The 24,673-nt window shown below is 38.1% G+C and overlaps 1 protein-coding gene across 1 annotated transcript in view; it reads left to right on the top strand.

Annotated features, from left to right (window-relative positions):
• The window catches only part of LOC126281251 (RNA-binding protein 28), a 103,346-nt gene extending 90,470 nt beyond the window's left edge, over positions 1 to 12,876 (top strand). Inside the window, exons 13-14 of the mRNA XM_049980043.1 lie at positions 11,524 to 11,958; positions 12,633 to 12,876. Of these exons, the coding sequence (XP_049836000.1) occupies positions 11,524 to 11,958; positions 12,633 to 12,749 (552 nt within the window). The 3' untranslated portion in view covers positions 12,750 to 12,876. The remainder of the gene's footprint in view (positions 1 to 11,523; positions 11,959 to 12,632) is intronic.
• Positions 12,877 to 24,673: the final 11,797 nt, after the last annotated feature.

The raw sequence follows: 24,673 nt of genomic DNA, 5'->3' as shown, positions 1-24,673 counted from the left end.
TGAGCTTACCGTGTAATTAGAAGATTTGCAGAATACTGCAGAGAGAGTTGTTTTGTACCTGTCTGAACACCATATAAGTACAGGGAAAGAGAGGTATATGCTTATATGCTGGCATCATTTTTATATAGAATCAATATGATGAAAAGAGGAGTTGCCACACATCTAAAACTTGAACATAAAGTCAATAATATTGAAACAAGAAGTTGTTGCATTGAACAGAACCTAATCCACAGATCTACATTGTGAAAATTTCAACTATTTGTGAGAAATCTGGATTTATTGCTTTTTATCAAACAAGAAGAGAGGCTTCATATAGATTACTTAAAAGATTCTGACAGAAAAATATGGGTGGGAAACATTTGGCTGTACAATCTGACTTCAGCAGTGAATTTTCCACACACAGAAAGATACCAGTTTCCTGAGTCATAACATTTTCATAGGCACTGTGTAAGCTCTTCATTGTTCTTGTGAGTAAAGCATCATTAGCTCAGGGAATTTTTCACTCAGAGTAGAATACACCAGTGTTAAAGTTCTTCCTGTGTAAGTTGACTGGGAAAATGTACCATATTTACCCGAGTGTAAGGCAACTCTGATTATAAGATGACCTCCCATCCCTTTTTTTTCCGAAAAAGCTACTTGTGAAATTTTTTAACATTTTCTGACTAAAAATTATCTGCCTGAAAGGTTAACGTTATACCTATTCTAAATTTATGGCATTTATTAATTTTCTACATTTTGATAATATGAGGAGAAATAAAATAAACAAAAATAGTTTACATTAATTTGTAGACTATTTTCCACACTTTTTGCTTAGTAACCCTGTCGTCTGTTGTATCACTAATTTTAATCATTCTAATAGCACAGCTGTGAAATTTATATCTTCATCACAAATATTTGGGTGTTTCTTTCGAATACTTTGTGATTTCTGAGTTTGTGGTTACCGTGGGACGTGAGAACACAGCTGTTTTTATCTGAATACATATCGGATTTCACTTTTATACTGACGTGAGAATGTTACAGTGTCTCTTGTTTCCAATAATACTGTCTGCCTGCCACTCTTTCATTGAGTGCATAGACACGGCAGCTGACTCACCCCCTTTCATTCCCATGATATTTCATGGTGAGCGTTAACAACATTACAGCACGAAACACCTAAGTACGCCACTAGCTACTATCTAGACTTTTGCCACTTCCTGCAGAAATTAATACTGTTGTTGACCAAGTGTCCAATTTTAAACTCAGTTCAGCTGGGACAAAATGTGGTAGGTGTTCCCAAAAACCAAAGTATGTTTTGAGTCCCATGTTTGGCAACACGACACAATTGCTGCCCACTCACAACTTCCCTCCCCACTTTCATCTAGCTCTCGGCCAAGCCAATACCATTGTTCCCCCTCCTGCCCTACCGTAGTCATGTGCCTGAGCAACTGTGAAACAGAGTCTACAATATCTTTTCCGGTGGAAGTCATATGTATCAAAAGCAACTAGTCCATAAATAAAAGATCGCAATTGCGATTCAGTCCAGTTCTCATACTTTTGCTCCTCCCCGTGATCTGCTGATGTCTGTTGTTACTATCTCTGCATTGGGTCGGGTTTTGCCATTTTAATTTATTCTTGTGACAATGGTTAGTGAACTTACTATGATTTATTTCGTTTTTAGACACTTTGACTGTGGATTAATTTTCCTTCTTGTTACATTTGAATGTCGTCATCATGTTCTAAAACTGATTAACAGCTGGCAATGTTTTTACCTGGTGATGTAATACGTGAACAGCAACTGAATTATTCATTTGGAACCCACTTAGTAAATCATCACAATCTCTCATAATCAAATAAAATATTGATCTTGGGTATGAATCAAGTAATGTTTTTTGAAGGTCAATATTTCCACTTTTGAATGTCATTTATACTTAAAAAGCAGCAGCAGCAGTATTATTTTGTAGAAATTAGCCATACATGTATGAGAACTTATATTGCAAACCTGTTCAAATACAACAAGAGTTTGTAAGGTGATAGAATTTAGGGCTATTTCCTCTTGTGTTTCACAAAATTGTCAAATTTTAAGCAGAGCAATAGGTTTCCAGAATGAGATTTTCACTCTGCAGCAGAGACGAAGTACTGGCAGAAGTAAAGCTGTGAGTACCGGGCGTGAGTCGTGCTTCGGTAGCTCAGTTGGTGGAGCACTTGCCCGCGGAAGGCAAGGGTCCCGAGTTCGAGTCTCGGTCGGGCACACAGTTTTAATCTGCCAGGAAGTTTCAGAGCAATAGGTTGTTTGGCTAATTGATATTTTCATTTGTATCCCGTGCACTAGCACCAAGTGAGTCATAAGTCATGTGCATATTCAAGCAAAGTCGATACTGTATCGAGCACTTCGGCATATTAGGAAATATTGAGAGTTTTCAAATGCAAGTATCGTTTGCTCATCCCTGCCTTTCTGAATTCTTCAAAATAAATCTGCATGTGACCTCAATAGCCAAAGATTCATCTGTAAGTATATACTGTGTTAAATAATGCAAAAAATGTTAACCCTCAGCAGCAGTAATGTAATCTGTGAGTATTAGATGAACTTGTATTTTTTGAATGACGAATTTGGGAGAAAACCACGCAGTATGATCGGGTAACTACGGTAGGTAATTATAGCCCAGTTTTCTTTATAGCTTATTTTTCTACAATCTTCGAGAAAGACATGCACTTGAATCGAGTTTAATTTACTTAAGTGCAACACTTAGATAGGTGCAATTTACTTAACACAGCATAGTTGGATTTCAGAAAGTTTGCTTAACTCAGACTGCCATTTATACATTTCACTCACACTGTAAATAACAAAACATCACCACTTGATATTTTTTGTGATCTGAAAAGTTTTGGTAGAACATGACACACGTTTAAAAAAGCTTAAGTGTCATGGGAAAAAACACAAAAAAGTTGAGTAATTCCAATTATACAGGACTGGGGAGAGAATCTTAGTTAAAAAAGCTTATGTTTCGTGGGAAAGAATATAAAAATGTTGAGTTGAGTAATTCAAAATATACTGGACTGAAGAGAAAATTTTAATGACTGAGGAGAAATCACAACTGGAATCACAAGGGATTAAATTAAGGAACCAGTGCCATTCTTTATATTAGTGAATGGCCTTCTACTTAACATACATCAAGAGGTACTAGCAACAGAAAAATGAATTACCAGTGCTTTCCAAAGAGTTAATGAGGTTTTCTTTCTAAATTGACTCTCTTTTAATTTAGAAAAATACAGTAAATTCAGTTCCATACAATCAACATATGGTAGAGTGCTCACAGTATTTTGGGTATGTACTGATAAAATTTGAAGTGAAATAAGTATGTCATTGATCTTCTCAAAGGGTCAGGTTCATCAATTTTTGGCATTCTCAAAATTGCTATTTTTGGAAAAACAAATTTTTAACGTATTTTCTGTATATTCGCTCATCATTGTGTTCATACTTCTAGGGTAAGTCGTCACTTAGGAAGAGAGTATGGATTGCGTGAAAGGGAATAGTAAGAACAATATATTGGATGCTCACCCGTAGATATTCTGTAGGCACCTGTTCATGGAGTTAGGCATTCTAACTGCACCTTCAACTTTTTCTCCTCAAATAAATTCTGACTCTTGCAAGAATTCTCTCTCTCTCTCTCTCTCTCTCTCTCTCTCTCTCTCTCTCTCTCTCTCTCTCTCTCTTTGTGAGTCATCAGTCTTCTGACTAGCTTCATGCAGCCTGCCATGAATTCCCCTTGTGTGCCACTTAATCACAGAGAACCACTTGCAACGTACATCGTCAAATATTTGTTGGATGTTTTGTAGTCTCTGTCTTCCTGTACAGTTTTTACCCTCTGCACCTCCCTCTAGTACAATGTAAGTTTTTCCCTGAAGTCTTAACAGATATCCAATCATCTTGTCCCTTCTCCGTATCAATGTTTTCCATACATTCCTTTCCTCTCTGATTGGGCTCAGAACCTCTACATTTCTTACCTTATCAGTACATATAATTTTCAACATTTGTCTGTAGCAGCAGATCTCAGATGCTTCCATTTTCTTTTGTTCTGATTTTCCTACAGTCCATGTTTTGCTACCATACAATGCTGTGCTCCAAACACACATTCTCAGAAATTTCTTCCTCAAACTAATGCCTATGTTTGATACTAGTGGATTTCTCTTAGCCAGGAAAGCCCTTTTCGCCAGTGCAAGTCTGCTTTTTATGTCCTACTTGCTCCATCCATCTTTGTTAATTTTGCTGCCTAGGTGGTAGAATTCCATAACTTAATCTACTTCTTGGTCATTAATCGTGATGCTAAGTTTCTCACTCTTCTCATTTCTGCTACTTCTAATTACTTTCATCTTTCTTCGATTTACTCTCACTTCATATTCTGTACACATTAGATTGCTCATTCCATTCGGCAGATCCCGTAATTCTTCTTCACTTTCATTGAAGATAGCTATGTCATAATTGATATCCTGTCACTGTATATTTTAATTCCACTCTTGAACCGTTCTTTTATTTCCATCATTCCTTCTTCAATGTGTAGACTGAATGGTTGAGATGAAAGATTACATCCCTGTTGTACACCCTTTTTAATCCAAACATTTTGTACTTGGCTCTCCACTCTTATTATTCCCTCCTGATTCTTGTGCATGTTGTATATTATCCATCTCTCCCCATATCTTACCCTTATTCTCACCAGAATTTCAAACATCTTTTGCCATTTGACATTGTTGAATGCTTTTTCCAGGTAAACAAATTTTATGAAAGTGCCTTAATCTTGCTTCTATTATCAACCTCAACATCAGAACTGCCTCCCCAGTGCCTTTACCTTTCTTAAAGCCAAACTGATCGTCATCTAACACATCCTCAATTTTCTTTTCCATTTTTCTGTACATTATTCTTGTCAGCAACTTTAATGCATGAGCTTTTAAGCTGATTGTGCTATAATTATAGCACTTGTCAACACTTGCAGTCTTCGGAATTGTTTGGTTGCTATTTTTTCAAAAGTCTGGTGGTATATCACCAGACACACATACATTCTACACACCAGCATGATTAGTTTTTTTGTTGCCACTTCCCCCATTGATTTGAGAAATTCTGGTGAATGTTATCTATCCTTTCTGCCTTATTAGATCTTAAATCTACCAAAGCTCTTTTAAATTCTGATTCTAGCAGTGGATTCCCTATATCCCTTCTATATTGCCTCGTGTTTCTTCTTCTATCACATCAGGCAAATCTTGCTCTTCTACAGTTAATAGTGGAAAACCCATTGCACTCTTGATGTTATCACCCTTGCTTTTAATTTCACTGAAGTCCATTTGACAATCATTTCATTTCAATTTCTTCACATGTTTCATATACACATTCCGTCTTAGCTTCCATGCACTTCCTGTTTATGTCATTTCTCAGCAACTTCTACTTCTGTATTCCTGATTTTCCTGGACATTTTTGTACTTCGTTCTTTCATCAACCGACTGAAGCATTTCTTCTGCTACCCACAGTGTCTTCACAGTTACCCTCTTTGTATCTCTGGTTTTCTTCCCAACTTCTGTGATTACTCTTTTTAGAGATGTCCAGTCCTCTTCGTACTGATGTACCTACTGAGCTATTCCTTATTACAGTCTCCAAGCCTTAGAGGACTAAAAAGTGTATCTCTTAATTCCTTTGTACTTCCGTATCCCCCTTCTTTGAATATTGATATTTCTTTAATAATTTCTTAAACTTCAGCCTACCCTTCATCAATACTGAATTGTGATCTGAGTCTATATCTACTCCTGGGTATGTCTTACAATCCAGTATCTGATTTCAGAATCTCCGTCGAACCATGATGTAATCTAACTGAAATCTTCACATATCTCCTGGTCTTTTCCAAGGACACCTCTGCCTCTTGTGATTCTTGAATGAAATATTCACTGTTAGTAGCTGAAATTTATTGCAGAGCTCAATTAACTATTTCTCCTCTCTCATTCCTAGTATGAAGTCCCTATTCTTTTGCAATCGTTTCTTTTATTCCTTCCCCTACAAGCACATTCCAATCCCTCACGACTAATAGATTTTCATCTCCCTTTACATACTGAGTTATCTGTTCAATACCCTCATATACCTCCTATATCTCTTCATCTTCAGCTTGCAACATTGGCATGTGTACCTCGGCAATCATTATTGGTTTGTTGCCTATTCTGTTGAGAACTGTTCACAATAACACACTCTCTGCCCTACCTTCCTATTCATAATGAATCCTACTCCCATTATACCATTTTCTGCTGCTGTTGATATTACCCGTAACTCATTTGACCAGGAATCATTGTCTTCTTTCTATTTCACTCCACTGACACCCCACTATACCTAGATTGAGGTATTGAACCCATGGTCTAAGGATAGCATTTTTGATAAGTAATCAGAACATCATCAGTCTTAGGTTCAAACCCTTCACTAGTTAAGTTTTGAATAAAAATCTTCAGCATTGGTTGCAGAAGATTTCTGGCATTAGTCACCCTCATTATGCCAATGTCCCTGTCAAAGAGTGGAGAAGCAGTAAGAGGTTCAGGGCACTGTCTTTCCTTTGGGGTGGGAAACTGCCTCTAAAGGTGGTGGGAAATTGCCCCTAAAGGTGGAAGAATCAACACTGAGCAACGGCATGAGGATGCAGAAGGCAGTGAAAACCATCGCATTAAAGACACATTATGTGTATCCACAGAACACGTTGTTGTTGTTGTGGTCTTCAGTCCTCGAGACTGGTTTGATGCAGCTCTCCGTGCTACTCTATCCTGTGCAAGCTTCCTCATCTCCCAGTTCCTACTGCAGCCTACATCCTTCTGAATCTGCTTAGTGCATTCATTTCTTGGTCTCCCTCTATGATTTTTACCCTCCACGCTGCCCTACAATACTAAATTGGTGATCCCTTGACAACTCAGAACATGTCCTACCAACCGATCCCTTCTTCTAGTCAAGTTGTGCCACAAACTTCTCTTCTCCCCAATCCTATTCAATACCTCCTCATTAGTTACGTGATCTACCCATCTAACCTTCAGCATTATTCTGTAGCACCACATTTCGAAAGCTTCTATTCTCTTCTTGTCTAAACTATTTATTGTCCACATTTCACTTCCATACATGGCTACACTCCATACAAATACTTTCAGAAATGATTTCCTGACACTTAAATCAATACTTGATGTTTACAAATTTCTCTTCTTCCGAAACACTTTCCTTGCCATTGCCAGTCTACATTTTATATCATCTTTACTTCGACCATCATCAGTTATTTTGCTCCCCAAATAGCAAAACTCCTTTACTACTTTAAGTGTCTCATTTCCTAATCTAATTCCCTCAGCATCACCCGACTTAATTCGACCACATTCCATTATCCTCGTTTTGCTTTTGTTGATGTCCATCTTATATCCTTCTTTCAAGACACTGTCCATTCCATTCAACTCCTCTTCCAAGTCCTTTGCTGTTTCTGACAAAATTACAATGTCATCAGCGAACCTCAAAGTTTTTATTTCTTCTCCATGGATTTTAATTCCCATTCCGAACTTTTCTTTTCTTTCCTTTACTGCTTGCTCAATATACAAATTGAATAGCATCGACGAGAGGCTACAACCCTGTCTCACTCCCTTCCCAACCGCTGCTTTCCTTTCATGCCCCTCGACTCTTACAACTGCCATCTGGTTTCTGTACAAATTGTAAATAGCCTTTTGCTCCCTGTATTTTACCCCTGCCACCTTCAGAATTTGAAAGTGTATTCCAGTCAACACTGTCAAAAGCTTTCATTAAGTCTACAAATACTAGAAATGTAGGTTTGCCTTTCCTTAATCTTTCTTCTAAGATAAGTCATAGGGTCAGTATTGCCTCACGTGTTCCAACATTTCTACTGAATCCAAACTGATCTTCCCCGAGATCGGCTTCTACCAGTTTTTCCATTCGTCTGTAAAGAATTCACATTAGTATTTTGCAGCTGTGACTTATTAAACTGATAGTTTGGCAATTTTCACATATGTCAACACCTGCTTTTTTTGGGATTGGAATTATTATATTCTTCTTGAAGTCTGAGGACATTTCACCTGTCTCATACATCTTGGTCACCAGATAGTAGAGTTTTGTCAGGACTGGCTCTGCCAAGGCTGTCAGTAGTTCTAATGGAATAATGTCTACTCCCGGGGCCTTGTTTTGACTTAGGTCTTTCATTGCTCTGTCAAACTCTTCACGCGGTATCATATCTCCCATTTCATCTTCATCTACCTCCTCTTCTATTTCCATAATATTGTCGTGAAGAACATCACCCTTGCATAGACCCTCTATATACTCCTTCCACCTTTCTGCTTTCCCTTCTTTGCTTAGAACTGGGTTTCCATCTGAGCTCTTGATATTCATGCAAGTGGTTCTCTTTTCTCCAAAGGTCTCTTTAATTTTCCTGTAGGCAGTATCTATCTTACCCCTCATTAGATAAGCCTCTACATCCTTACATTTGTCCTCTAGCAGATCCCTGCTTAGCCATTTTGCACTTCCTGTCGATTTCATTTTTGAGATGTTTGTATTCCTTTTTGCCGGCTTCACTTACTGCATTTTTATATTTTCTCCTTTCATCAATTAAATTCAATATCTCTTTTGTTACCCAAGGATTTCTACTAGCCCTCGTCTTTTTACCTACTCGATCCTCTGCTGCCTTCAGTATTTCATTCCTCAAAGCTACCCATTCTTCTCCTACTGTATTTCTTTCCCCCATTCCTGTCAATTGTTCCCTTATGCTCTCTCACAGAACATATGGCCTGTAATTAAAAAAGTGTCTTGATTTCTCATTTGGCAAAAGATTCCGTGAGGGGAATGTCAAGGGAGAAATGACCATGAGGAAAAGATTGAATAACCAACAATATGATAACATTCTACAAGTCGGGTGTCGAATGTCTGAAGTTTGAACGTGGTAGGGAAGCTAGAAAACTTGCCAAGGGAACTCCAAAGACTCAATCTAGATATAGTGATTTCTTTACAGCTAGACAAATAGGAAATAATGATGCTATGGTGTTTTGGACCAGAATAGAAGATGAATATGAGTAAAATTTGGTAGACTAACATTTCGTAGGTTTGACAAAAATCTGGAGTAAAAGTTTGTTAAATATAGTTTTTATTATTATTATTATTATTATTATTATTATTATTATTATTGTGGCACTGTGTCATGTATATGAGGATTAGACTTTACAAAGGTTTATACTTTTTTTGTGCCAATGACAATGTTAAATTGCTGAAAGTCATTCAGCCTGATTTATAGTCTGATGAAGTCTCTCTTGTTTCATTGAAATAGGTTTCTATTGAGAATGGTGTAGACATCAAATAACCCTTGCCCCAGTGTCACTAGTTTCTATGAAGAGTGGAATAAACTTCCCAACACTATGCCAGGCAAAATAGTCACAAGATTACGTAAGCCCCTTATTCAATGGATTTTTGCTGCATAATTTGTTTTCCAACTTACAAAACAGTTACATCAATGAATTTGTCTCATAAGATCTGCTATTCTGGCATGAGCTCTTAGTCGCTACTCTCTATAGAAAATATATTGCAAAAATCTTTTGAGTTCATCACAAATGATCCATAGTTAGCAAAAAAATAATAATGTCCATAGCTATAACACTAGAAAGAAAAATAACATTTATTATTCCTTACTAAAGCTGTCAGTGGCTCATTAAGGGAGCTCAACATGAAGCCACGAGAATATTGATCATTTGCCTACTAACATAAAATATCTGACAGGTAGCAAAACAAAGTTAAAACTAATGTAAAATCATTTGTCCCTGAAATAATTTTTTCCTGGACAGCTCCTTCTAGTCTCCAGATTATGTGTTGTGTAGTAGACGTATTTACTTTGCTGTTAAATATATGTTTTGCTTGTAATATGAGTAGTTCGTTAAATTTAATCCACTATGCTATTTCATAATCTGTAAATGACCAACTGGGAACCATACAACAAACAAATCATGTGGAACTGAACTACTCCACATCTAGCCAATAGATATTGTTCCAATGAAAAATGGAATGCAATTAAGTGTACAGCTGAATAGTGCACATTCTTTGTTGCCATTTCATATAGTTTACCTTCCTTCACCTAGAAAATCTCCAGATAAACAAATTTAGCTAATTTTCTGAGTAATTATTGTTGTAGATTGGGAACAAAATTACATCACCATTGTAATGACAATTGCAGAAATATTCCTCTTTCATTTTTTTTTCCAGAATTTGTTTTACTGTATTGGCAACACAGGGCAGCTGTGAGCACACTGGGCTTCCTTTGATGACTATGTGGATGTAAATTTATCTTGGAGAAATTGCTTGTGACCCAGACTCATTAGAAACAAATGAACATTTCCTTCGGGGAGATTAGGAATACTGCCTAAGGGAACATATTGATTGTTTTACAAACAGAATTCTTTTGTGGCCTCTTGCAGCCTGGAGTCACACAAATGGTATTGTTACCAGTTTTGACTTCACAGAAAGTCATCATAAGATGATTTGAGTGCATTACATAACAATTTATCAAAAATTATGTGACTAAAACTTTGGTTCTAACTCTTGCAGAAGTACAGTACACATCCTTTTTGATGAGATACTGTGTAACCTATTCATATGATCTGATGATCGCTTTCTAAGTTGAAACCAGAAATGATACCATTTCTAATGAGAGGTTATTTTCATTGGAGTTGCCCAAGTAGGAACAATTGTGAAGAGTTGATGAACACAGAATGGGAAAATATAGAAATGTACGCAAAGGTAATAACCCATTTTTAAGCACATCTTTTATGAAAACTGAAAGGCAAATAGGAAAAAGTTATGGGAAGATGTACCGATGTGGAAAGGAAACATCACTGAAAGTCATGACTTGGGAAGAAAATATGCAACAAAAACTGATATGTAACAAGTGATGTCTCTGTCTCATTGCAGAAGTCAATTTTATTCACACAACTTCTGAAAAATAGACAACTTTTACAGTGATGGAAATTCTGACATGTAAAAAACAGAGGAGAAGTGGCAGGTACTCACATAAAAATGAGTGGTAATATGTCCTCCCACACCTCTCTCTCTCTCTCTCTCTCTCTCTCTCTCTCTCTCTCTCTCTCTCTCTCTCTCTCTCTCTCACACACACACACACACACACACACACACACACACACACACACACACACTCATTCACTCTCACTTGATCCCTTCATTTTTAACTGGTATGTTCTATCTTCACTTCTGTAAACCAGATTATGTCCCCTATAAAAAATTTGGCAGGATCATTACAGGTAGCAGTACAAAAGTTAACCTTACTCTCTGTATGTCTCCCATTAAGCTGTCACCTTCAGCTGTTGGGCTGTTAGTTGTAAGAAGAGGGTGAGGATTTGAAATATTGAGTAAATGATCCTTCAAATTACAGTTACTGGTTAATTTGAGCTCTCACAAATGTGGTGCCATAAGTGAAAGTAAAGTTTAATTATAGTTTTTAATTGTATCAGAAAGTTGCATATATTCACTGTGTTAGTAATTTTATTTTTCAGAGACCTATTGTTTCATTTTCAATTGAAAATAAAGCCATACTGAAGGCAAAACAGCAGCGGCTAGAAAGAAGTCGCACAAACAACCATCCAGGCAGAAATCCTCCAAAGACTGACTGGAAGTCGAACTATGTAAATAAGGAAGAAGTTCAGCAACATGAATCAAAAAAGCAGAAGAGGAAGCGAAAAAATGTGGAAATGAGAGCTAAAAAGAAGTTGAAGAAAGAAAGTAATGCGGCACATAATAATGAAACAGAGACTAATGAGTATGTTGGTATTATTTCAAAACCAGGGAATGTGAAACTTCCTACAAAATTTGCTCTTAAGAAGCAAGCAACTCTTCATGTGAAGCATGTGAAACAAAGTAAAAAGAAAGAAAAACTGAAACAAAGAAGATTAAAGCAGCATATTTCTCAAGAACCAATAAAACAGCCAAAGGTATGTACATAATGCAGTCTTAGAAATATTGTTTAAAAGAAAACATGCAATTTGAGAATATGAACAAGGATAGCAAGAGCTCTTTTCCAAAGTTTCAGCAAAAACTGAAGTAATGGCCACATGACCTAGAATAAATTTAAACGTCTTTTATTCTGTAAATGCATTACGAGTTCTTAAGAAGGGACAATGTGTAGGAAATTATTGAAAAAGTTGTTTTTGTAGGCATTCAAAACAGAAAACATAAAATCTTTTACTTTCAACCTATTGTTGCCCTTTATTTGTCACATTGGTTGCCTTACAGTTTGTTATTTATGATAATCCTTCTCACAACAGTCTCATTTATCTGAGTTTTATTTCCTTAAGTTACTGAGAAAATCCAAGAAATTGCAATACTTTCATTATTTATATGTAGAAGGCAAATTAAAATGTAACAGCACTTCAGTCTCGATGTTCATAATATTTTGCGATTTGGTAAATAATGTAATTTATTTATCCACAGACATTTTGTTTTGAGAAACAATGTAATTGTTCAGGCTTTTGTACAAAACCTCCATTTCTTTATTCTGATTTTCTTGAAAGATACAACAGAGCTATTACAAATTTATAACACTCCTCCTCTGTGTGTCACCATTCTGAATTACCTTCTGTATATTTATTTCATTGTTCTGTTTCAGCAAAAACAGAACAGCCGAAGAAAACATAAGGAAGAAGACAAAACATTAAATAAATTAATAAATGCGTACAAGTCTAAACTGAATTCAGCTTCTGACTTCAAGAAGTGGTATGAATGAAATGTAAAGATGTGTTTTGTATTTATTTATGTTTATGTACATATCATATGAAACTTTAATTTTGTACAATATTTTCTATTTTAATGCAGTTCCTGCATTATTTGTAAATAAATGTTTCAGTTTTTTTTATAACTTTTTACTATCAGAATATCCAGCAATAAATATATATATATCTTTACTACTGCCTTCATAAGTTTAATATGCAAGACAAAAAAACTTTCACAAAAGTGACAACACTTGATAATGCCATGAGCTTTGATGCTAAAGGCTTTGATACTAAAAATGATGATATGCCATATTTTCCAAGCAAGCAAGAAAGAAAATGAAGAAGACATAATAATATATAGACACGTGATACAGTAAAGGATAAGGTATTCAGAGTTCATTTTCAAAAGAAGTATAGGAGGACCTTAATGTAGGTTAACTCTTACAGAGAAGAAAACAGCAACCAACCACTATTAATACTGCTATTTATTTAGGTAAATAGCGCCGTTACCGGTATCGAACTGGCAAGTTCATCGTCGGACAGCTGTTCACATGATTTTCAAGATACACTTTACTTTATCGTATGTTTTGATTTTTATTATTCCACTGTGGCGAAGTATTTTTGGTGTGTTGTTGCCGTCGAAAATTCCGCGCGATTTTGTTGCGAAGTTGCAGGATTGTATTTTTCGCATATTCCTAAATATATCCAGCACTTATGTAACTTGTACAGCACCATATTGTGCAAAGCACCACACAATAGGAGGACCTGTTGGAGAAACAATTTAAACAGTGATGTTCAAGCTTCCATGTGTGGAAGCAAGTTAATATTGTAGTATTTCATGTACAATATTTTGACAACTTCTGTAGTTGGCTGTGTATTATTTCACATTAGAGAGAAAGTAAATTGACAGGATGACACATCAGAATGATTCTATAAAGTCTCTGTCATTCTTGTCAGTTAACTGCAGAGACTTTTAAATTGATGTGCTGTATTTGCCTGAGTGTAAGATGACTCTGAATACAAAACAATTAAGACAATTGCTTTTATTTAAGAGAATCCTTGGGAAAAGTTTATTTCTTAACATATTCTGACTAATCGAAATCACAAACTTTTATTGATGCAAGGTATTTGCCTAAACAATTAACATTACACCTATTCCACACTCATACCATTTATTGATTGTGTACATTTTGATAATATAATGAGGAATAAAATAAATAGAAACTGTTTACATTTTTATCTTCACTGCCTTTTTTGTTTACTTAGCCTGCAATGTTTTTAAACATCATCACCTTCTTTAAAGGATGGTTGTGAAACTTATAACTCCATTGTCACAAATATTTGCCTGTTTCTTTGGCTGATGTTTCAGTTCCAATAGCACCAGAGAACACAGCTCTTTCTTTTGTTTGTTTGTATTTAAAGATAGTGGGTTTCACTTCTATACTGACATGAGACTCAGTGTCTCTTTCTCCCAGATAAATATGCCATCTGCCTGCTCCCCTCTCATTGCCTGGGTTGAGCCAGTAGCTGTCACACCCGCTATTGTTCCCAACATTCCTCATGGTGATACTTGATAATGTTTCTAGACAAAACATGGAAGTATCTCACTGGCCCAATCTAGACTTTTAGCATATTCTGCAAAATGTGTGCTATTGTTGGATATTTGTACAATTTTAAAGTAATTTCAATTTGAGTGCAAATGGATTCAGGCAGACTGCAGTTTAAATGTGGTAGATGTTCATAAAAAAGCCAAAGTACCCAGTACACATTCACGTGGTTAGCAACATGACATAATGTCTGCCCACTCACTACGCCTCTCCTCGCACACAACGTAATTCACAGCTAAGCTAGTGTCACTGTGCATAATGTTGTGCTTGAGCAACACTGAAACGTGGATGGCAATATCTTCCAGGGTTCAGGTCATATGTAACAACATCAACTAATACATACATAAAAAGATCACAATCATGACTGAGTCCAGTTGTCGAACTTTCACCCATCCCATGACATATATGCTACTATCACAATGGGTCTTTTTGCTGTAATTTTTTTATTGCGATAGTTGCCGCCAGTTTAATGCAGCTTATTTCATTTTTTGAGTATTTAATTTTGGATTAGTTTTCTTTCTCATTTCATCCGAAAGGCATCATCTTGTTCTAAAGTTGATTAGAAGATGGTAATGTTGCATGAACAGCAACCAACTTCCTCATTCGCAATCCTTGTGGCAAAACATTATGGTTTCTCATAAACAAATAAAATGTTGACTTGGGTTCAGAATCAAGCAACAGTTTTTGAAGGAGAAGATTTTTGCCTTTGAATGTTTCCTTTACCTAAAGCAGCGTTAATCTATGTACACGTTATCCATACCTGGATGAGAAGTTTTATTGCAAACTTGTGAAGATACAACAAAAGTTTGTAAGTTGATGGAATTTAATGTATTTCCTCCAGTCTTGGAATTTTCAAGCAGAGATTTAGATTATTTGTAATCCTTAGTTCATAGTTTCTCTCAAATCCCATGCACTAGCACCGCAAGTTAAATGCCCTGTGGTTGTTCGAGCAAGGCCATTACTGTATCGAGTACTTCAGCTGATCAGGTATTATATTTTGGTTGCTTATTTACAGCACTTCATCAATAACTGTAAGAACCCATGTAAATTAAATTTGTTTTGTTCCTTTAATAAATATTTAATAATAAACAAAAACACATAGACACACACATTTTTATATCTGTACTCGCACACACTGATTCCATTTGTCATTTCACGATGGTGGTGAGATATGGTTATTTCTGTTGGTCAACTCATTAAAACAGAGTTACTTTATTCCAAAGCATGTGTTACAGTGATACAAAGGAAATCTCCAGCCTTCTTTTCAGGGTCAGGATGCTCCACTATAGAAAACCATTCTTTGCCTGTACCAAATATTTGAGAGAGCACACTTAAACCTTTGGAGTTCCATTGGTTACAGTGCTACAAAGAGAAGGTAAATTTATTCTACAGCTTTGACAGAAATATCTTCTAAGAGGAATACTGTATAATAATTGTTTCTTGCCTCTTTGGAACAGAATAAATCAGATTAACTTAAAAGAGAAGAAGATGTGTTTCAAGGCATAAGATAACCATCTGTCATACTTCATACATGAATGGGATAGTACAGAAATTCATCAATATTGGTGTGAAATGTTACACAGTATTTACTCTATGGTGGTTTGTGGACTATGTATATAGATGTAAATAGGTCAGAGAATATTAGGCAGTTTTTCCAATCTGTTCTCTAGTAAAAATGCTTGAAAGATGCACAGACATGCAATATTTTACTGAAACTACATGTCGCGTGCCTAACATAATAGACATTGCATCTCAGGTGGTGCAGATGGTGTATAGGTATTGTAAACAGCTCAGTTTGGGGAAAAATGACACTTCCAAAGTCATCTACTGTAGGCAAGTAAAGTCGACTATCGTGGATTGTAACAGTGAAAAGACATGCCACTGTGCAGCAAACTGGTTAGCAATTCAGTGGCGGCCGTAACAACAATTGAGTGGCCATACCAGGCAGACCCATGAGTTTCTATAGAATACATGAACTTTCAGTTTCATCCTACACTTACGATCACAGCATGTCACAGAGCAAAGAGATTTGGACAGTTACTAGAGCAACATCATTTGATTGGTAGTTTGCGAAAAAATTATGTGGACTGAAGTATCCCGTCACTTTTTGGTATAAGCTACCGGTAATAGCAGGGATTGATATAACGTAGATATTCTGTTATGCCTGCCATAGTCTTTCACCAAAACAGTTTAAAGGAACTTACTGTTGAATCATGTGCAACCACTTAGTAATTTATTCGCCCAAGGGCCATTTTACGATGTTATAGGGGTCTGTCAGCCTCATCCAAGGAAAAATGTACCGGGTAATCAAAAAGTCTGTATAAATTTGAAAACTGAATGAATCAAGGAATAATGTAGATGATGTTGTTGTGGTCTTCAGTCCTGAGACTGGTTTGATGCAGCTCTCCATGCTACTCTATCCTGTGCAAGCTTCTTCATCTCCCAGTACTTACTGCAACCTACATCCTTCTGAATCTGCTTTGTGTATTCATCTCTTGGTCTCCCTCTACGATTTTTACCCTCCACGCTGCCCTCCAATGCTAAATTTGTGATCCCTTGATGCCTCTCAACATTTCCTACCAACCGGTCCCTTCTTCTTGTCAAGTTGTGCCACAAACTCCTCTTCTCCCCAATACTATTCAATACCTCCTCATTAGTTATGTTATCATAATGTAGATAGAGAGGTACAAATTGACACACATGCTTGGAATGACATGGGGTTTTATTAGAACCAAAAAAATACAAAAGTTCAAAAAATGTCCGACAGATGGTGCTTCATCTGATCAGAATAGCAATAGTTAGCAAAGTAAGACAAAGCAAAGAAGATGTTCTTTACAGGAAATGCTCAATATGTCCACCATCATTCCTCAACAATAGCTGTAGTCAAGGAATAATGTTGTGAACAGCACTGTAAAGCATGTACAGAGTTATGGTGAGGCATTGGCGTCGGATGTCGTCTTTCAGCATCCCTAGAGATGACATCTCGTGGAAATCGGGTTTTCTGCCGGATATCAGTGTCTTCCAAACATGATATTTCGACGTCATTACTTGACATCTTCATCAGGTATTCCCTGAGACTGGCTGCTTGCTGGACCGGGTCGCATATTTATGCCTGCCCGGTGCCTGTTGTTCTGTTTGCCGTTCCCTAGTCGGTCAGCGCCCACGAGTCGCGCTATCCTGCCGCTCTAGGTGTTCCCTATTCCATCCACGCCCACTCTGGCCACCTTCAACTGCTGTCGTGGCCTCCTGGTGTTGCCCTCTCGGTCCGCACCCGTGAGAGGCGCTCCCCTGCCGCTCTGGGCGTTCCCTATTCCGTCCACACGCGCTCTGGCCGCCTCCGACTGCGGCTGAGGCTTCCTGGTGTTCCCTTCTTGGTTTGTGCCCACAGTGTGCGGATGTCTGAGGCTCGTTGTTGGTGTTGGAAACATATTTTCTCCGGTATTGCTTCAGCAGTTCAAATGCCGGGTTCCATGCAGTGTGTCTAGCAATATGGGGTGGAGCACCATCCTGCATAAACAGCATACATTCCAGCAGGTGTTTATCAGCCAGGCTGGGGATGATGCGATTCTGTAACATATCGACGTACCTCTCACCCGTCACGGTAGCAATTACAAAACCAGAATCACGCATTTCCTCGAAGGAAAAAAGGCCTGATAGCGGTAGATGTAGTAATTCCAACCCATACCGTGACTTTCTCGTCATGCAATGGAGTTTCCACGACAGTTCTAGGATTCTCGGTAGCCCAAACTCTGCATTTGCGGGCTTTGACAGACGCTCAGAGTGGAAATGAACTTCGTCGGTCCACAACACGTTACTCAACCAATCGTCATCTTCCGCCATCTTTTGAAACGCCCACACCACAAATGCCCTCTGCTTCACTAAATCCCCAGGTAACAGTTCATGATGCCGATGGATTTTGTACAGATAGCATCTGTGCCTCAGTGCCAACCAAACAGTAGTGTATGGAATGCTGGTGCGATGTGCGACTGCACAAGCGCTGACTTCCCCGTGCATATAGAACCCGCTACAGTGTCCATTTCTTCCTGAACTGTCTCAGCAGCATTACGCCTTGTGCTCGGTCGGCCACAATGGGGTCTATCGTCTAAACAACCTGTGGCTTTGAACTTCGAAACCATTCTCACCACAGCTGCATTTTTCAACGGCCCTTTAGCCATTTGAATCCCCTTCCTCTGGTGATAGGATCATAATGCTGAACTAGCACATTCCCCTTTCTGATGATACAGCTTCACTAAAAGCGCCTTTTCAGGTAACGTCAACATGCTGCGACTGCTGATACATCTGATTCTCTCTCTCATTATAGCTCCTTTTGTACACGATTGTCATGCGCAGTCACTGACACTTTGCCGTCCAGTGCCATCTGTTGTCAGACATTTTGTGAATTATTTTTTTTTTATTTTTTTTTTTACCTCTCTATCTGCATTATTCCGTGGTTTATTAAGTTTTCAAATTTATACTGACTTTTTGATCACCCGGTATATGAACAGGAGTATACACATTTAAATGAAGATAGCACAGAACAAGTAGTTTGTTGAAGGAACTATTTAAACATCCACCCTTAAGTGAGTTTGGAAAACCTAAATCGGGATGGCCCCACTGGCTTGAGCTTCCATCTTCTCAAACCTGAGGCTAGTGTCTTAACAAATCACTTCCTCATTTTACGATACAGTTTTCTTATTTTTGTACAAACGTGGGACAAGGTAATTTCGTAACGTAAGAAATAATTATACGCTCTTCATTTAGTGTAGTCACACTTTGGACTGCAATCAACCACAGCGTTATCTCTAACGACTCCTTGAGCAAATTACTATGGAATTTTAATTCCTGACATAAAATACTACTTCGAGTTTTTTAAATTTGTTTTTCCTTTAAAACTTAAGCCAAAACTGGCTCTTGTTCCATGACTGTATGTAGGACTATGTGTGAAAAACTTTATAATCTTTTTTCCTGATGTGTGTAACAGCCTCGTAGGTGTATTCACTTTGAACAGGAAGGGAACACAATGTTTTAACACATTTCTTTACAATGAACACAACTACTACTTTTAGTCATTATCCTTATGCCAATTTCTGCAGTTTGAAAACTTGAGTTCCTGTTGTGTGCATTTTATCTCCAGAAAAGAATCAATAACCAAGAACTGAGTGTACATAGTAGCAAACTATCTGCTATGTAATGCAGAATTGAGTACTAGGTATCATGAGAGGTAGACCCACAAGCGTAAAAGGAAATGAGCAGTGCTGTTTTGTCAGAAGAGAAGCAATGACAGGAGACTGGGTGTATCAGGAGAGCTCCCTGGCTTTAGGCATGGACTGGTCACTGGACGTCACCTGAATAACAAATCCATCAAGGACATTTCAACCCTTATGAAGTTGCCCAAGATGACTGTTGGTGTTGTGTTGTTGTTGTGGTCTTCAGTCCTGAGACTGGTTTGATGCAGCTCTCCATGCTACTCTATCCTGTGCAAGCTTCTTCATCTCCCAGTAACTACTGAAACCTACACCCTTCTGAATCTGCTTTGTGTATTCATCTCTTGGTCTCCCTCTATGATTATTACCCTCCATGCTGCCCTCCAAAACTAAATTAGTGATCCCTTGATGCCTCAGAACATGTCCTACCAACCGGTCCCTTCTTCTTGTCAAGTTGTTCCACAAACTCCTCCCCAATTCTATTCAATACCTTCTCATTAGATATGTGATCCACCCATCTAATCTTCAGCATTCTTCTGTAGCACCACATTTTGGAAGCTTCTATTCTTTTCTTGTGCAAACTATTTATCATCCATGTTTCACTTCCATACATGGCTACACTCCATACAAATACTTTCAGAAACGACTTTCTGACACGTAAATCTATACTTGATGTTAACAAATTTTTCTTCTCCAGAAACACTTTCCTTGCCATTGCCAGTCTACATTTTATATCCTCTCTACTTCGACCATCATCAGTTATTTTCTCCCCAAATAGCAAAACTCCTTTACTACTTTAAGTGTCTCATTTCCTAATCTAATTCCCTCAGCATCACCTGACTTAATTCGACTATATTCCATTATCCTCATTTTGTTTTTGTTTATGTTCATCTTCTATTCTCCTTTCAAGACACTGTCCATGCTGTTCAATTGCTCTTCCAAGTCCTTTGCTGTCTCTGACAGAATTACAATGTCATCGGCAAACCACAAAGTTTTTAGTACTTCTCCATGGATTTTAATACGTACTCTGAATTTTTCTTTCGTTTCCTTTACTGCTTGCTCAATATACAGATTGAATAGCATCGGCGAGAGGCTACAACCCTGTCTCACTCCCTTCCCAACCACTGCTTCCCTTTCATGCCCCTCAACTCTTATAACTGCCATCTGGTTTCTGTACAAATTGTAAATAGCCTTTCGCTCCCTGTATTTGACCCCTGCCACCTTCAGAATTTGAAAGAGAGTATTCCAGTCAACATTGTCAAAAGCTTTCTGTAACTCTACAAATGCTAGAAATGTAGGTTTGCCTTTCCTTAATCTTTCTCCTAAGATAAGTTGTAATGTCAGTAATGCCTCACATGTTCCAACATTTCTACGGAATCCAAACTAATCGTCCCAGAGGTCGGTTTCTACCAGTTTTTCCATTCGTTTGTAAAGAATTCGCATTAGTATTTTGCAGCTGTGACTTATTAAACTGATAGTTTGGTAATTTTCACATCAGTCAACACCTGCTTACTTTGGGATCGGAATTATTCTATTCTTCTTGAAGTCTGAGGGTATTTCACCTGTCTCATACATCTTGCTCACCAGATGGTAGAGTTTTGTCAGGACTGGCTCTCCCAAGGCCTTTAGTAGTTCTAATGGAATGTTGTATACTCCCGGGGCCTTGTTTCAACTTAGGTCTTCCAGTGCTCTGTCAAACTCTTCATGCATATCATATTTCCCATTTCATCTTCATCTACATCCTTTTCCATTTCCATAATATTGTCTTCAAGTACATCGCCCTTGTATAGACCCTCTATATACTCCTTCCACCTTTCTGCCTTCCCTTCTTTGCTTAGAACTGTGTTTTCATCTGAGCTCTTGATATTCCTACAAGTGATGTGGCTGAAGTGGAAATGTGAAAGACAACCACAGCTGAACCTAGACCAGGCAGACTTCATGTACTAAAAGACAAGCACCATAGAGCATTGAGGAAAGTGTAAAAGAATCGCATGAAATCAGTGGAAGGAATGACTCATGAGTTCCAAAGTGGTACGAGCAGTCCAGCTAGCACAACGTGTGTAGGGAGTTAAAGAGAATGGATTGTACTGGTCATGCAGCTGGTCATAACCCATACATTTGCATAGTGAAAGCAAAGTGTTGATCAGTCAGTGGATGACAGCAAACTAGTGATGAGATGACTGGAAGCCAATGATGAATTACACTATACCCTGTGGCATTGTGGCAATGCGATGGAAGTTTTTTTCCATCATCATCTGTGAGGCAGTGGACTGTTTTGTTTCAGATAATGCACTCAGCATGCCTGGTGGAAATTGAAAACCTCCCTTGGCTACTGCAAGAGCAAGACAAACCTGATGCAGCAGGTACTACAACCATGACACCAAAATAGTTTGTTCATGCTGTTGCCAAGTAGGGTGACCAGAGTCACAAAAACATTGGCACAGAAAAAAGGCAGAGCCACTGTTGTTATGTATGGCTTGATGGCTTCCTGGTTTGGCCATGGGTCTGTTGTGACTTGTGTGGAAGAAACTAGTACTGTAGCAAAACAGGTACAGATCAAGCCCTTGTAAATATTCCTTGTCTTCAGATAGAGGTATTGCAGTGTACCAGCAACTCACTATGAGGAGGGGCCTATGACGGTCAGTAGTCTTCATATCTACCAGTCTGCGAGTCTTCACGGTTTTACAAGTCTTCTTGGGATTTAGTTACTGCTAACTGCAGTACTGCTACTCTGCTGTCATTTGTGCGGGGTATTGAGAGCTGCGTTTTCTGTGCGGGATCTCCAACATGGTGACACGTGCCTTGGCGATCCTCACTCAGGGCCATTTGCGGCCTCTAATCGATGCAGTATTCCTGTCGTGCTGGGTCGGTGGCCTGCAGTGTTGCTGGAGCTGACACCACCACATCCTCATCCACTGCCTGCCTGTGTCCATGCTGATGTAGTATCTTCTTGCCTGTCAGGCACTGGCACTCTGAGGTAGCAACCCAAATGCTGATGTCCCAGAGTAATAAATGAATGGTTGTCCAATGCTGTTTTTCTGATGTCTCATCGGGTGTCTAGTAGAACACCCCACTCATCACACAACTGCTACCCTCGTTTTTGGTGGTGGATTACTGGCATTCTGACTCTTGTCTCCCCAGTTCCACCATCCACAATGGTGGCCGACCATCCGAGTCGCTATAGGACAATAACGTTCCTGTAAAGGACTGTTGTGCCCAAAGTACCGACCTGAAGCCTTTGGAGCACTTTCGGGTGAGTTATACCATCAACTTTGCTCCAGATCCCAGTGTCTGACCTCACTACCTTCTCTGGTTTTAACCTCTGAGAAAGAATGGGCTGCAATTCTTCCACAGACATTCAGAAACCTCATTGAAAGTGTCCTCAGGAGAATTCAAGTGGTCATAAATGAAAAGGGTGGACAAACTGCATATTAATGTTCACCAGTAGGTGTCCAGACATTTTTAATCAGTGTAGGCTCTAAAGACATAACATGTTAACATTCTCTTTGCCAGTATATTTGCATATTCATTCCATTTCAATTGAGGATCAATACTTGTTACTACATAGGTTGTTTGCTACACAGTCTACAGATATATCATTTATGTGTTAATTGACAGAACTGATTTCCCTCTTTAAGCTGAAAACCATTCTATTTGGTTTCCTTATGTGCAGTGTTAATTTGCTACATACTGCCCAGTTGTTAAACCCTCGAGGGCTTCATTTTCCTTCTCAACCAGAAGTTATGGCATTTTACCAGTGAGTATAATTTTGCTGTCAGCGGCAAAGACAATTATTTTGCTACATGTTGAGTTTTGTCTAGAACAGAATTGGTTCCAATACAATCCATTTAGGAAGATGAATGTTAATATATCTGGGTTCTGGCAATATAATAAATACTACAAATACTATATATACTATATAGTAAAACTTTGGCATCATTTCAAGTGTGGGCTTTCTCCAGGTTCCACATCTTGCTCCCAGAGTGTGGCTGGAACTGTTCATTGGCTGCTCCTCTCATACATAGTGTTCCTATTTTGCTCAGCAGTATTTCATGGTACTTACGACTTGTACAGAAATCAGATGGCAGTTATAGGAATCGAGGGGCATGGAAGGGAAGTATTAGTGGGGAAGGGAGTGAGACAGGGTTGCAGCCTATCCCCAAAGTTACACATTCCCTACATTGAGCAAACTGTAAAGGTAACCAAAGAAAAATTTGGAGTAGGAATTAAACTTCAGGGAGAAGAAATAAAAGCTTTACGGTTTTCCAATGACATTGTAATTCTGTCAGAGACAGCAAAGGACTTGGAAAAGCAGCTGAACAGAATGGGCAGTGTCTTCAAAGGATGATATTAAACGGACATCTACAAAAGCAAAAAAAGGATAATGGAAAATATTTGAAGTAAATCAGTCAGTGTTGAGGGAATTAGACCTTGAGAGTAGTAGATGAGTTTTGCATTTTGCTATTTGGCCAAAATAACTGATGATGCCTGCAGTAGAGAGGATATATAATGTAAACTGACAGTGGAAAGAAAAGTATTTCTGGAAAAGAGGAATTTGTTGACATAAGATATAAACTTAAGTGTTAGGACGTCTTTTCTGGCGGTATTTGCCTGGAGTGTAGCCATGTAAGAAACAGAAACATGGATAATAAACAGTTTAGACAAAAAGAGAATAGAAGCTTTTGAAATGTGGTGCTGCAGAAGATGAAGATTAGATGGATGGATCACATAACTAATGGGGAGATACTGAGGTACTGAATAGAATTTGGGAGAAAAGGAATTTGCGGCACATCGGTTTTTAGTGCAACTGGTGTGCAATTTCTTCACATCAGAAATCTTATTCCAGTCACAACGCCGCCCCCCACCCCTTCACACAGTCATGGAAGAAGACTAGACACCATGAAAGCTCAAAAAGTAGTAAGACTTCTCCACACTGCAAAGGTAAAATTATGTTCTACTTCAGTTTAAAAAGAATAATTTCAAATATTTACCGAAAATTGCGAAAAAATATATGAAAGGAAAATAACTGGCACCCGAGATTGCCATTTCGATATCGATACATCGGTTAAAGAAATATCGCTGGTATATATCGATTATCGATATTTTTGTGAAAGTGTCGACATATTT

The sequence above is a fragment of the Schistocerca gregaria genome, chromosome 7, assembly GCF_023897955.1.
Source record: "Schistocerca gregaria isolate iqSchGreg1 chromosome 7, iqSchGreg1.2, whole genome shotgun sequence".
In the NCBI taxonomy this organism is placed as follows: domain Eukaryota; kingdom Metazoa; phylum Arthropoda; class Insecta; order Orthoptera; family Acrididae; genus Schistocerca; species Schistocerca gregaria.
The sequence above is the reverse complement of the archived record's forward strand: the minus strand, read 5'-3'. Positions and strand labels throughout refer to the sequence as shown.